A 15,569-nucleotide genomic window follows, 5' to 3' on the forward strand; every position below is an offset into this window, starting at 1 on the left:
CAACTAACTCTAAATTTAATGTTTTCGAAAAAATAATGTTGTAAATTTTAGACGTATCTGGCAAATTGACATTATTGTGTATATTTTCAAATGCTTTTTTCTCGAAATATAAAAAAAAGCAGTTTTGTGACTCTTCCATAACTCGTTTTGTGACTCTTCCGGACGATATGAAATGTAATATATGCATGTTCCACGACTTGAATGGGAATGAAAGCAAACAAGAATACTGTTCTACAGAAATTACTTCAAAATCAAGTGAATATAACGTATTTGAGTGTAAATTTTCAAATTTATATTCAAATTATTTCCAGAAGTTTTTGTAGAAAACCCTTTCTACTGATGTTGGCTAGGTGGACAATTTTTTTTAAATTAATTATTTTTTTGGATTGTGCTAAAAACCAATTTTCCAAACCTAATTTATCTTTATTATACTTAAAATTTACGCTATAATAATACAAATCATATTATTAGTACAAAGCAATTGGTTTAGTGTAAAATTAATGAAAATTATATTTGGTGATGCGGAAAAACAAAAAGCAAAAAATTATAAAAATTAAAAAAAATTACAAGAAAGTAATTATTGTTTACTTTATATAGTTTGTGTGGGGATGTTAAATTTTTTTTTATTGTGCTGAAACAAATAATATGCAAAAGTATATAACAATAAAAAAAAATTGCCGAAATTTTATTTGTTCCTTTGGTTATTCCTTAAAATTTAGGTATGAATTAAAATTTATAAAATATAAATGTGCGATTGTACGCTTTTCATTTGAAATAATTAAATGATTTTCTTTAAGATATTTAGTTTAAAAAATAAGAAAATAGACCTTCAAATTATCATTTGAAAATTTCTAAAACGTTTGAAGTTTTACAATATTCTCTTTTAACATTTAATTAATAAACTTTTTTTTAAATTTCTAAAAAAAAAAACCTTAATTGATTATGCGGAATCATTGTATGAAATGAATTTAATAAAGAAAAAAAAATCAAAAGGAACTTAATGGCTCATATTTGCTAATGAAATGAATTTATGGTAATTTAATAAATTCCTTCACTCATGGAACTAGTCTTACTTACAAGTCTTACTTGACAAATGATGACAATATATTGTGTCCATATTTCCTTAAAACAATTCCAATTTTTCAGTATAAAATATTTTATTTAATGTTAGTTTGATGTCAAAAGGCACACGTTTATTTCAAAAGAACTTACTCATTCCTTTAAAATATAATATTAAATAATTTATTTAATTATATAATAATGACTTAACATTCACGTTTTAATTTTAAATGTCGCATATTTGTTTAAGGATTCCATAAGGTTAATGAAAATATTTTATAATATTTTTTTTATCGAATGTAATGTGAATTTTAATAAATTCGCTCAGTTCACATAATATGTGCATACTTTTTATACCAAATTAAAATTTTATAATAATACATATACAAACATACATTTTTATTACACATTAAGAGGATATTAAAGTAAAATTTTTTTTGTATTTAAATTGAATATAATATAAAAAGTATAAAAATAAAATTAAATTCCTTTTAAATTTTTATTTATAAATATATTAAAAAATTTAATATGAAAATTTTTCATATAGCGGAATTAATCGAATTAAAAATATAAAAGTGGTCAGAGAGCAAAGGAATTATTCGTTGAAGAATTTCTAATTAAAGAAATTTTTATTTTAAATAAACAAGTTCTATATTCAATATATTCCCTTATACACCCTGTATATGCATAGGTCCTTGTACTAACATTTTAAATTTCATACTGTTTTTGTTACTTTACATTTTTATTGTAAATTTAAAGAAGAAAATTTTCATATTTTCAAGTTGAAATTTAATGATCAAATGTTTCACTGGTTAAATTTAGTGTTGCCGCAAGGTTTTCTTTTGCTTTAGTTTTTTCTCCTCTTAAAACTAAATATAACTAAAATAATATAATACGAGTATGTGTCAATTAAAATATGAACCAAGATAAAAATGAGGACATGTCAATTTTATTAACGAATTTCGAGGTATTTAAAAACAAATTAATGTGGTCAGCACATTACCAACCACATTTGGTTTTATTTTTTCAAAATTCAAGTCAGGAACAAATACTCTGAAAATTCAGCGAGTGCTTATGTATATTTATAAGCTTCTTGTATATTTCACTTTTACTAACTTTTCACTATACTTATTAATTGTATGTATATAATCTAACTTCTTCGAAAACCTTATTACATCATGACTCTAACGAGTACCGCTAAAATTTAAGACTGATTATGAATATTATATTAATCCTAATAAGAGTTCTGATTCGAAGAGCCAATACAGGCCCGGTTCGGACTTATTCGGCGCCCTAAACGGTTCATAAAAAATGCAAAATATTTTTCATAATATTTTTCAAAAATAATTTTTGCAAATTGTGTATAATAATCATTTTCTGGTAATATTATCATATTGAATGTAAGATTAGTCATAGAATCAAAGTCTGGTTTCAAACTTTCAGCTTTTTGTTTTGCAATATTTGCATATAGCTATTTAACTCAGATTGCTAAAGTAATGTGTTTTCTTTGTTTCATTAAAACAAAGTTTTTAATAGCGCCCCGGTTTTCCGGTGCTCATTGCAAATGCTTACTTTGCATATATGGTAGATCCGTTGCTCAGTCTATACTCTATATAATTAAAATTTGACGTCACGCAGCCTTATACGTAATACATATGTTACTTTGTTTTTTTATCAAATCTTTGAATTTTATGTTAATTTTAATTGCTTTAAATAAAAAATATTTAATATATGGAAATAATAATTAAATATTTCTTACTAATTAGTATTTCTCTAAAATTTTACAAAAAAATATGAAATTCAAATAAAATACACTTTAAAAATTATGTTAAAAAACAAGGAGAATAAAATATATATGAGTAGAAATTAACATTACTTTGTATCTTAAATAAGATAATGATGAGTACATAATTTACACTCTTTGTATATAATTCCATTTCTATTACTATGATAATACTTAAAAACTCATTAAAATTTGAAACGATATCATGAGATATTTAAAAGAGAATTGGTATCAAAGAATTACAATTAATAAAATATATAAATTAAGGTATAAAATAATTAAATTTCAAGGTACTTTCATTAATTTCTTATTTACTTTTAGATTTTTGAAAATACTTTGAATCCTAATAATTTACATTTTTAATTAAATTCAAAATTTACTCAAAAATTTAAATATTTAATAATTATGAAAAATTTAAAATTTAAGTAATTTTTTTAATTTAAATGAAATTAGGCAAAATGCTGAAATAATATCTTTTAACCCTACATTTTCATATTAAGAGTCTCATTGTTTGTTTTCAAAAATAATTTTTGAACTTATTTAGCATGTAATGAATCTAAACTTAAATTACTGAATGTCTTTAATGTAGTATTAAAATCAAAATTAAGAAATAACTTCAATTATTTATTCTTAATTTATTTTTAATATTTATAGAATATTTTTTGAATAATTTTTCAATCTTAAAATTTAATTTACACGTAAAATATTGAAATTTTATTTAAGAAAACATTAATAAATTATTATAGGTTATTAAATAATCAAAATAATGTCATAATTATTATTATTTAATATTTTTAATGAGATTATAAACGAGACGATAAATATTTTATGTCAGCTTGTTATCATTTAATAAATAATCTACACATATGCATACACATGCAAGATTATTCTTTTAATGTATCTATATATTTGTATAAATATAAAAATCCATTGACAGTTAATTTATATGTAAAATTTATATAAAATATATAAAAATTTTTACTCGCTCATTATGAATATTTATTTCTCCAAGGGCTTTGCAAAATTATAAAAATATTCTAATATTCTAATATGTATGTACATATACATATGTATGATCTGTAAAGTGTACAACATGTGTGATGTGTGTATGTCATATTCACCATTTATATATATTTTAATTTTATCCCATTTATCCACCTTTTAGATTTTCTCATCATATTATATTTATACATATATGTATATGAGAGAATTACCCATTCATATCATAAAGATTTACTACATACATTATTCATACATACGTACATATATGAATAACAACACTTGTGGAGAGCGCTCTTTTCATTTAACTTTTTGTTGAATTATTCAAATTTTTTACATTTTTCATTTATTCATTCTTTTTCTCTTTTTTTTGTTTTCCTCATTTGACGCCAATCCTTTTTATTCCAATGAAAATTTATCTTTCTCATGTTTTTTTTTTTATATTTTTGTATTATAATATTATGTACATACATAATATATATAAAATATATTGCTCTTTCTCTTCCACTTGTTTGTACCTATTGTGTATACATAAAAGTTTTATATTCACGCTTTTAAAGCATCATTGCGCCATCATAATTTCATTTTAATTTAAATTTTAGAATCTTCTCCTTTTTTTTTCTCAAGTACATTATAAACCAGATATTTTTATTAAGAAGAACAACAACAACAAAAAAAGAGAAAAAATTTAGCGAAAATGTTAAGTTATGTAGTGCGGTGTAATGAAAATTTTTGGTAGGAAGGGTGAAATTCTTATGGTATATGAAAAAAAAACATTCACAAAATTCAGGGGAATGTATATATGGAAATGTTTTGAATTTGGAACAAAAATTATTTTTAAAAGAATTTCATGTACTTTTTTTTAAGAGGGCAGAGATTTTTAAGTTTTTTCATTGTGTAGATTTGCTTCCATTTATAAATATAAAAGAGCCTGTTTTTAAGCACGCATAAACAAAATTCACTATTATGATAAAAAGGTGAATTTGAGAATTTGTTTTTACACAGATAAACTTTAAGTTTTTGGTGTTTTTAAAAAAAAAAATAAAACAGTATTTGAAAAGAAATTTTTTTAATTATATTTTCCGTAAGAAGTTTAAAAATTATAAAAAGGAAAAGTAAACTTACTTTTTATCTAAATTTTTCTAGGCTTTACTTGTTCCCTTTTCCTTCAAATAAACACCTACATATACTGAAAATTTTAATTTAAAAAAAAAAGATTAAATGTAAAAGAAACTTTGTCTTCATCTTTTGAAGATCATGTTATAAATGCAGAATAGCAGACATTTGCAATTGTTTTCTTATATGCTTCCAAATGAACCAGAATTTTCATTAAAATACTTATTACCGACCGTATTGTGTAAACAATAGGTAGGTTATGTGATGGCAACAAATTTTGCATATCGAGTTTTCGGTGGGAACGTACTTCTCCATAGTAGGGAAGTGTAAATAAACTATTTTTAGCAACCTGTCGGTCTGTCGGTCTGTCGGTCTGTCGGTCTGTCGGTCTGTCGGTCTGTCCGTCTGTCGGTCTGTCGGTCTGTCGGTCTGTGTGTGCACGCGTGTATCTCAAGTTCGACTGAACCGATTTTGATGAAATTTTATATGTAAGTTTGTTTCCACCATGGCACGGATCGATCAACTTTTGGTATATATCAGGCCTCGGGAACTGCACTTTTTAGCGGGCCTGTTTTACATTTTTGAACATTTTGAAGAAAATATTAAACCGATTTACTTGAAATTTTATATATAAGCTCAGCTCGACCGTCCGCAAAAATTCGTATGTTTTGGAAGAAATCAGGCATCGGCAACTAGACGTTTACTACGGGCCAAATATACATTTTTGTGTATATAAAGAGAAATAATCAACCGATTTCATTGAAATTTAATATATGAACTCCTCGTATTAAAACAATGAACATATAACTTTTTTGGAAAGATCAGGGCTCGAGAACTGATTTGCGGGCCGATTTTACATTTTTCACCATATCCACAGAACAAATTGATGGAATTTCTTGAAATTTGATATTTGAGTTCTGGTTGTTACCGAAACTAACTGGCGAGCATTTCAGGGAATTCGGGTAGCACAAAGCGAAACTCTACTAAGAGCCAAATTTACATTTTTCTAAGTATGTTAACTATAAGCTTACTAATGTCCTAAAAATTGGAAAGAAGTATTTAACAGACATTTTTATAATATTCTGTAACACTTTTATTTACCTAGACAATACACAATGCGGTCGGTTATGTGCTGACCACATCAGATTTTTTTTCCATAGTTTTTAGAATTTCTTTAACGTAATTGAAATAGGTATTATATTGGATTAAGTCTGTATTGCCGTCTATCCGTCTATTGGTTCTCCTGTACGTTTGCTTACAAACCTTCGATGCAATCTTTTGAAATAGAATGCTGAAATTTTATTGATAGAAATAAATTATTGCGGGAAATCAATTTTTCTAAAAGAAAATTTTTAACTACCTCAGTACTCTGAGGCCCTTGGCAGTATTATGAAGAAGTTTAAGATTTTAATTTGTGTTATTAGTTTGTCGAAATTAAAACAAATAGATTATTTTAAGTTAGATCAAAAATTTTATTTACTTTCTTCCTTCTTTCATGTTGCCGCTCCTCAAAGTTAAGAAAATTTCAATTTTACACCTTTCATTTATCCGAAGTTGTAAGCTTTTCCGAATTTCTATAAAAAAAAAAAAACTAATGCTAAATTTAATGTCTTTACATCAAAAAATTCCAATTTACTCACTTAATTGGCTGTTTAATTCGACCATCATGTTAAACCACTTTTTAAATTTTTGTTTATTCCCCGAAAAGTATGCAATTTTTTCATATTTAACATAATTCTCGAATTTATTTATTTTATAAAAGATTTTCTGCATTTATGGGAAATTTTTTGAAAAAAATTAAAATTTTCGATTTTTTAATAATTTTGCCATCGCCAGACCTGCCTACGCTTTATTAACTTACTTTTAAAGTAAAAGTGGAATCGTGAATTTTTGTCGGGGAATTTTGTTACGGAAAATTATGTTTCGTGTTCGTTTTTTTTTTGTTTTTTAGAAAATATTGCTTAGATAGCTAGTATAATTCAATAGTAATTTAGTTAAGTCACAGTGAATAAATAATCGAGGAAATTCTTTTCATATTTTCTTAAGGATAATCTTATAATTTTATTATCATGTATTATAAAGTAAAAATTTTTTACTAATTACTGCATAATATTTTAATTTATGAAATTATGGCAAAGTTTTGAATTATTCTTGAAAAGTTTTGGATTTTGTTTTTTTTCTCCTACTTAATAGGTATGAACTTTAAATTTATTTGAAGAACTATAGGAGAAGAGATTTTATAAAATTAACTAGCATAAAATCTCCTACACAATATTTTTTTTTAATAAGAATTTTCATTTTGGAGTGCATTATTATAAGATTTTTTTTTATGTTAAATTTCAAATTCAATTGCGTACAAGTATAAATTTCGATAAAGAGAATTTCAATATAATTTTTAATGGCACGTGTACAGTATAATATATTATGATTTGTTAGCATAACATTAAAAAATTTATTAAGAACAAATAAACTTAATGGATATTATGTGTACTTTTTGAATTAAAGCAAATTATTACAATGACATTTTCTAAAGAAAAACCAATATAGCTAGCTAGCTAGCTTTTCATCGAATAAAAATAAAAATTGTATAATTGTGTCAGAAAATTTATTTAACCTAAATTTATATAGTAGGTTAAAGGAATACAGTAAAATCTTTTGAATATAACAATTATTAAAATATAAATTTATGATTAGGCTCGTTCGGTATTGCTTCTTATATTGAAATTATTGTGAATTACAATAATTTTCCATCAAACGTTAAAATTTCGAAATGCGAATTCTAGTGTCATATATCTACTAATTACCAAATGAAAGTGGCAGGAGAGGGGCTAATATAAGAACTGAAAATGATATTTTTATTCGTATTCAAAGGGCTGTGTAAAATATTAAAAAATTTATTATTTTCGAGTTGTTACTGTAAATTATAAGTAGGACTGTTGTAAGAGAAATGTAATAGTAATGTAATGACAAATGAAATCATAAGTAACAATGATTTTTTTTTTATTTCAGTGAAAAATGGTAATTTCAGATCTATTTTAAAATAAAAATCTAAATTTAAAAAGAATAATCTTACAATTGTCAGCATATATATTAGACAATTCATAAAAAGCTCGTGTAAATTCTTAAATATTTTATATTGAAAATTGTAAAAAATAATTGAATATTTTTATTGTAATACGGCTTTTTTAAATTACGTCCGTAAATATGCAATATGAATGGTAAATAATATTATCCGAATTATGTATGTATGTAGAATGTACATAATAAAATATAAAAGCCCTTACTAATATTTCATCCAAATTCTAATATTTAATCATTCCACTATATGTCATTAAATATTTCCTATATAGTTAAATAAAATATTTATATACGATAATTTCATATACATATGTATGTACTATGATATGCGCGATGTGTATGTAAATATAATACTTAATATAATACCCGTAGCTATATGAAATATATTATGTATGTAGGTATGCATACATAAATTGCAGAATAATTTTAACATATGACATAATAAGTATATTGTAATGAAAATCAGAAAATTGATTGGTAACAATTTTGTTGACATAAATCAAATACATAAACCGAAGAAAATATATTCATATCTATTTATTCAATATGTATGTATATATTTATGTATGAATATATACTCTTGCTTAATAGGAAGAAATAATGTAGTAATCGCTCTTACAATAGGAAGATGTAAAAAAGAAATTCTCATTATTTTTATTATTTACTTTTTTCTCTCTCTTCTTGTTTTTGTGTTTTTTCTGGTAAAATTGGTTTTGATTGTTTTGTAATTTTTTATAATGTTGAGGTTATGTTTTTGATATGTGTCAATATTTAATTCAATTAACACAGATATTAAAAATATTGATATGAAATTAAATTTCGTTTCTGTATTGTTTATTTTATGTTGGTTTCCAAAATTTTTTTTTATAGTATTTAGCATATTCTTTTATTTTTGTTAATTTTAGAGTATTTAATATTTGTTAAGGGGATTGTAAATTACAATAAAATTGAAGAATATTTTTGTTAGATTTAATTGACTTTGTCTCATCTTAGGCAATACGGTTTTTAAATGCTTTAAATAATCTTAAAAATAATTTGTAAATTATATTCTGTCTTAAAGGGTTAATGAGTCTTAATTGGTGCCGAATTATTTTAAATAAATTGCATTTCGATTTTATTGTACATGTTTGTCCGGAAATGATATTAAAGATTTTGTGGGGTGATTCCTTGGAATTTTGTTTTGGAAAAAATGTTGTTCGTGTGTGTGCAAAGTACATTTGTGTAAGAAATAAATATTTGACTATATTTGTGTGAGAAAATTGATTCCCTTTTGTGAGCCCAAGATTTCTCATGCTGAATGTTGAACGACTCTTAAACCCTCGGGATGTGAAGGACCAAAGGATTGAACTCATGTTTCAACTATTTTATTTTTTAAATTTCTTTTTATAACTTGGAAATTTGGGAACACTTCACTATATATATTTCAATAATTTATTTTGTAGCGCTATATTGTTTCATGTCCTTTGACTGATTTTAGTAAAATTTATGATTTTTTCAAAAACAGAATGGATAAATTTTAGATTTCAATATTATAATAAAAGATCCTTCATAAATTTAGTATCTTAAATATATATATACATATATCGTACATTTATAACGATAAATAAGCATGAATAACTTTTAAACTTTTACTTTATAAAGGTTGCATTGATTTTCTTAGAAATTATTTCAATACAATTTTTATTCAATATATTATACAAGTTAAGATTAATCTGCGGGATTACAATACAAAAACAAACTTATTCATTTCATTTTATTTTTAAAATATATGCATATATAATTTATATGTATATTTGTGTATATTATAAAAATGAAAGTATAGAGAAAATCCTTGAACTTTTCTATAACATACATGTTATACAGTATAGTTCAGAACTTAGTTAAAACTGTATTTGGCATTTCTTTTCTGTTTTTTTTTTCTATCTGGGTAAAAGTTTTTCTTTGACCATTATAAATAATATTTGTGTATATGTAGCTGGGTGTATGTATATTAGATATGTATATGTATGCTGGGTGTATGAATTGTATGTGTATGTATATTAGAATGAACTATTAGTTAAGTTTAAATGGAAATCATTAATTCATTAACCTTTGTTTGGGATAAAAAGAAAAGTTATTTATTTATTTTGTAAAGAAGATTTATAATTTTAATGTACATTACATGTGCTTACAATTCTTAGATTATTAATTGATGTAATGAGTAAGTTGTGTGTAATTTACTTAAGTATAAATGTTACAAAAATAATTCTGGGATTAAAAATTAATATTAAAAGAAAAATCTATTTTGTGGAGTTGTTTGAGAATTTTTTTATGTTGATTTGATAATACGTATACTATGTCAAGTCACAGTTTGGTATTCTTAATAAAGTTAAATTGAAAGCTCACTCAAATGAAAATAACACAAAAATTTTAGTCACTATAATAATTTTGGTTAGAAAATTGCTTAAACTGCTCAGTAGTGGGGTTAACTTTGTAATTTCATATTACACGGTTTCCATTAACAGGTTTTGATAATCATTAAATTTGATAATTGAATTAAATTGCGTTAAACCATAAACATGATCATGCAGTTAGGATTTTTGGTTATATACATATGTACATACAATATTTGTTTCATTATTCTCCAATTTCGAATTCGGAAATATAAAATTTATAACTTTAGTAGGATCATATATTCAATTATAATTAATAATTCTAATAAAAGAATAATGAATTTTCAATGAAAACCATTATTTAAATTTTAAACATAACATGAAATTAATATTAATTTTTGGGACCAATATAACATAGAACAAAAAATCATTAATCATTCCATTTTTTATATTATATTTTTCTTTCTGGGAAACCTTTCATATATCCGAATAAATATCAATTTTCCTGTTAAAGCGTTGTACATATATTTTCATTTATGTGGCAGAATATGAAAAAAAAAATTAAATTCTGTGATACGAATAACTTTTATGTGATTGACCTCATTAACTATTTACTAAATAAATCATAATTCGAAATTATTTTAAAGATATTACTTTTACTTTATCAATTATTTCATTTATAAAGAATTCGTAGTTTGTAATAAGAATTTTGTAGTACAAAGGTTTCAATTCTTAGAACATGATTTTATATTGAAATAATTTACTAAGGTTAAATGCTAAAATGTACAACTGTTTTCATCTCAATGACAACGAAATTATGTCGTAAGCATAAGTGAATATAATTAATTTTTGAATTCTTAATAAAAATTTTGAAGTATAAAAACAATATACATTGGATCTTTAAAGAATTCATTGGGTAAATATGAAATACAAAATGGAAATTTTCATAACAGTGATTACTCATAAAATTTTTACAAATATTTAGTCACTATTCCTTGGAAAATTGTATAGAATAACAAAATTTTTGCATATAAGAAAGAGTAAGCAAATTACAAAAATACTATTATAAAAAATGTAGAAAATGTAATTAATAATAATTTTTATTCAGAAAAATTCAGTAAAATTAAGTTCATTGATTATGTTGTTTGGTTCACTTATTTTGATCTATATGATTTAAAGATTATTCACATTTGATATTTATCAAAGCTATTAAATTCCAATATTATTTTTAAAAAATATACTAGTAGAAGTAAAAGAGGGCGACTCGCCTGACCATCCATACAAAGCCCATGCACTAGGCCAAGAAGAAGGCCCATCGGCAACACTGAGACTAACATCTCACAGCTCCCTTTCTAATACAATCCATAACACCATCTACCGGAACCAATTAACATCATTGTTGATTCTCAAAAGCCCCGCCACAAAATCGCCCGATAGGTACTCCAGGCCGGCTCTTCTTCCACATCAGAGAGACATGGGCATAAAAAATAAAAATTATGCTAAAATGTTTTAAAAATATTTGACTTAATAAATTTTCTTTAAACAAAAAACAATTGCTCCTATTACTCGCTTATTGTTTTTTTGTTTTTTTTTTTATAATTTTTTAGAAAACTCAATGCTCGTGAGCGCAATCACACTGAGTAATCACAAAATTGTATTAAGGTTTGCATTAAATCTGAAATCATTTTGTTTAAATCTTACTTGAAATTTCTTTCTAGTTGAATTTTGAAAAATGTAAGAACTTGTTATTAATTAAGAAATCTCTCAAAATTAAAATATCATTCGAATTGAGTTTAAATTGTGTTCTAAAAGTATAGACCTGAAAAGTACTGAATTTTTGCTAATATTAAAGGTATAATATACAAAATTAGGCTAAATTTAATGCTAAAAATATCTTACCCTTATATATCAGTGCTCACTTCATCAGAAAAATATTCAAAAACTATTTCTTCTTATAAAATATTTTAATTTTGTATTTTCTTATATTGTGGACCTTTTTTTTTGAATTAACATGTCTCCCATTTCATTAACATAAAATTTTAGTTATAAAATCAAAATAAGTACCTATATACCTGAATATTTTTTGTAAAAGTGAAGAAGCCTTAATATACATAATATAATATTTTATTTATTTAAGAACCTGTAAAATATCCCCTAAAATAAAAAAATATGTTATCCTTTTATGAAAATTCCATTTGAATTCCTCCTGTTTTCCGATCATGTATTTGAAATTTAATTGATTCCTTTTTTAAGGAAACATGCTTTAAAAAGGAATTTTTGTTATTTTTATCCCTTTGGTGGTTTTATTTTTCCTATATTTGAAGTGTTCTTTAAATATAAAAATTTAAATTTTATGTGTTTTTGACGATGAAAATGTAGAGGTTTTTAATTGATCAAAAGAAATTTTAATGTACAAAGTTTTGTAAACTATCGTTCATTAAGCAAACATTATAGAATAAGGTCCTTTTTGTAAAAAAATGCTTCTAACGATAGTGGATTTAAAACAATCTCTAAAATATCAACGAGTAATATGGTTGAAAGAGCTAATCTACATGAGAAAATTTCATTACTCGCTTGTTATTAAGTAAAAGTATGATTATATTTAAAATTCCGTTACAATAAGCTGTTAAAAATTATTCTTCATTAATTATTTAAGGTTACCTTTCATAAAATTCAGGTGAAACTATAATTTTTATATCTAAACCGTATTGTTTCAGTATGAGTGAGCTTTTTGGAAGTTTTGAATATATTTTTAAGCACCTAATAAATTTTATTCTTTATATTAAGGTCCTGTAGATAAAATTATTTTAAAGCATTGGTTACTTTTAAATTCAATTAAATAAAAAAATATGGTTTATTATTTTTATAGGGTGAAAAATACGATGGTCGAAGAGCGGATGTATGGTCTTGTGGTGTAATTTTATATGCTTTACTTGTTGGTGCTTTGCCCTTTGATGATGATAATTTAAGACAGCTTTTAGAAAAAGTTAAACGTGGTGTATTTCATATACCACATTTTGTTCCGCCAGATTGCCAAAGCTTATTACGTGGCATGATTGAAGTGAATCCTGATCGTAGATTAACCGTAAGTATTTTGTTTATTTTTCCTTTTTTTTTGAGGTTTCCAATTGAAATTTTCAATTTGCCATTTCAATTATTTACAAAAAAACAAATATGAAAAAGAAAAGTTTTTTCTTTGACTCAAAATTTTCTTTAAAAATCCTTTTATTTTGAATTTCCAATAGAAAAAATAATTGAAATAGAAAAAGTAATTTTCTGTTAATAAGATTTTTAGATTTAGGGAATAACATATCTGAAATATACAAATGCGTACAGTCTTACACTTTACCCATTTACCCAGCAATATAATTAAAATACAGCTAGGCGTAACAAAATTTCTTATGGAACTTGAGTCCTTTTTAATTTGATGTTTTTTTAAACAGTAGTTTGAATTCGGTTTCACCATTTCAAAAATGAATTACTCATACCTTAAAGACCTGGGGACCTACTACGTAATTTTCATGAAACGACTTTCGTATTTGGAAAAATGGTAACGTAGTATCAATCATTTTGTATGATACTATCTGATGTTTCACGAAAATTGAATTACAACTGAGGCCCCTGTACCGAAATGCATGTTTGTACAAATGACTTTTTGTAATGGGAGTCATTTCAAAAGAACGGAGCGTTCTTCCCAACAAAATATTGTTGTAAAACTATAAATTTTTAAAGTATCCGGGAAGCAATTAAATTTTAATATTAAAATTTTAGAAATTTAGTATAAGACTATTGTTCAAAAGAAAAAAATTTGCTTAGTTAAATTTAAAATGTACAAAATTCATATTTGGCATTAACAAGTTTAGTACCACATGACAATTATATTTTAAATTATGTGTGTATTACATTTAGTTCTTAATTTTTCACATTAAATATTTTTCATAAATGAATGAATTTTCTTTTTATATAAATAGTTAGCAGAAATTAATCGTCACCCTTGGGTAACCGCTGGCGGTAAGGGTGAACTTGAATTAGAATTACCAATGATGGAAGTTGTTCAAACACATGTGATACCTACTGCCTCGGCTGTTGATCCGGATGTATTAAATGCTATTTGTTCATTAGGATGTTTTAAAGAGAAAGATAAATTAATTGCAGAATTACTTAGTCCAAAGTAAGTATACCTATACATTTATATATTGTATGCACAGGCTTTTTCCTGACTTGTTCGGCACCCTACGCGTTTTCCAAAATATTCACTCCTCCTTCTCGCTTCCCCTTCCCCCTTTTCTTTATAAAGAAAAAAAATTTGATTGAATTACTTTATAAATAGAAAGAAAAAAATGTTTGAAAAACTTGAGAAATATTTTCTATTCTTTTAAAATTAGTTTTTTTTTTTTAGTCTTCAATGGCGCTTCTTGTTCTGCGCCTATAACAAATGCTTACTTTCCATTTATAGTAGATCCGACATGTGTACATATATATTTGTTTTTACAATACGGCCAGGTTTAATTAATTTTGTTTTTTTTGAACGCCATTTTTTTTAGTCATAATACGGAAAAGGTAATTTATTTTTTGTTATTGGAACGAAAACGACGTAGACCAGCATTAGAAGATGAAGATGAAATACCGAAACCAAGACAAGATACTGATGTTATTGATCCACCACGAAAACGTTTAGATTCATGTCGTGTTAACGGTTCAAATTGTTTAAATTTGGGTCAAATAAGTGAAGGATCACCATTAACACCTAGAAGGCAGGCGTTCAAGTACGTTTTTTTTCTATATTTTATAAAAATGGTTTTCTTTTAAGTTTTTAATTTTTTTTATTGAATTTTTGTTTTATGAAATGTGAGAGAAAGTTATTGATTTTTTGTTTTTTGAGTTTTAATTTTTATTTTTTCTTTTTGGGTTTTAAAAAAATTCTAAATAAAATTTTATTCTTTAAGTTTTGAAGAAGAAATGAAAAAGAGATGTTTATATTGTCAGGATTTTTCAAGTATTTTCTTTATTCAACTTCGATGATTTAGTTTTAAACATTTTGAATTTTTTCATCTTTAGTTAAATTTTAATTTAATTTTTTTAATAATGTTTAAATATATTTAGTTTTATCTCATAATTACTTCATGTTTTTTTAAATTTTCTGTTTTGAAATGTCATCCAAT

General features: G+C 24.4%; 1 protein-coding gene across 4 annotated transcripts in view; it reads left to right on the top strand.

Moving 5' to 3' along the window:
• The window catches only part of LOC129610282 (serine/threonine-protein kinase BRSK2), a 79,010-nt gene that overhangs the window by 50,349 nt on the left and 13,092 nt on the right, over positions 1-15,569 (top strand). For all 4 annotated transcript variants that reach the window (XM_055522810.1, XM_055522811.1, XM_055522808.1 and 1 more), the window contains exons 5-7: positions 13,277-13,492; positions 14,379-14,578; positions 14,952-15,173. In XM_055522810.1, coding sequence (XP_055378785.1) covers positions 13,277-13,492; positions 14,379-14,578; positions 14,952-15,173 — 638 coding nt within the window. The remainder of the gene's footprint in view (positions 1-13,276; positions 13,493-14,378; positions 14,579-14,951; positions 15,174-15,569) is intronic.

Source organism: Condylostylus longicornis, unplaced genomic scaffold, assembly GCF_029603195.1.
Source record: "Condylostylus longicornis isolate FDR11 unplaced genomic scaffold, ASM2960319v2 ptg000044l, whole genome shotgun sequence".
NCBI classification, from domain to species: Eukaryota; Metazoa; Arthropoda; class Insecta; order Diptera; family Dolichopodidae; genus Condylostylus; species Condylostylus longicornis.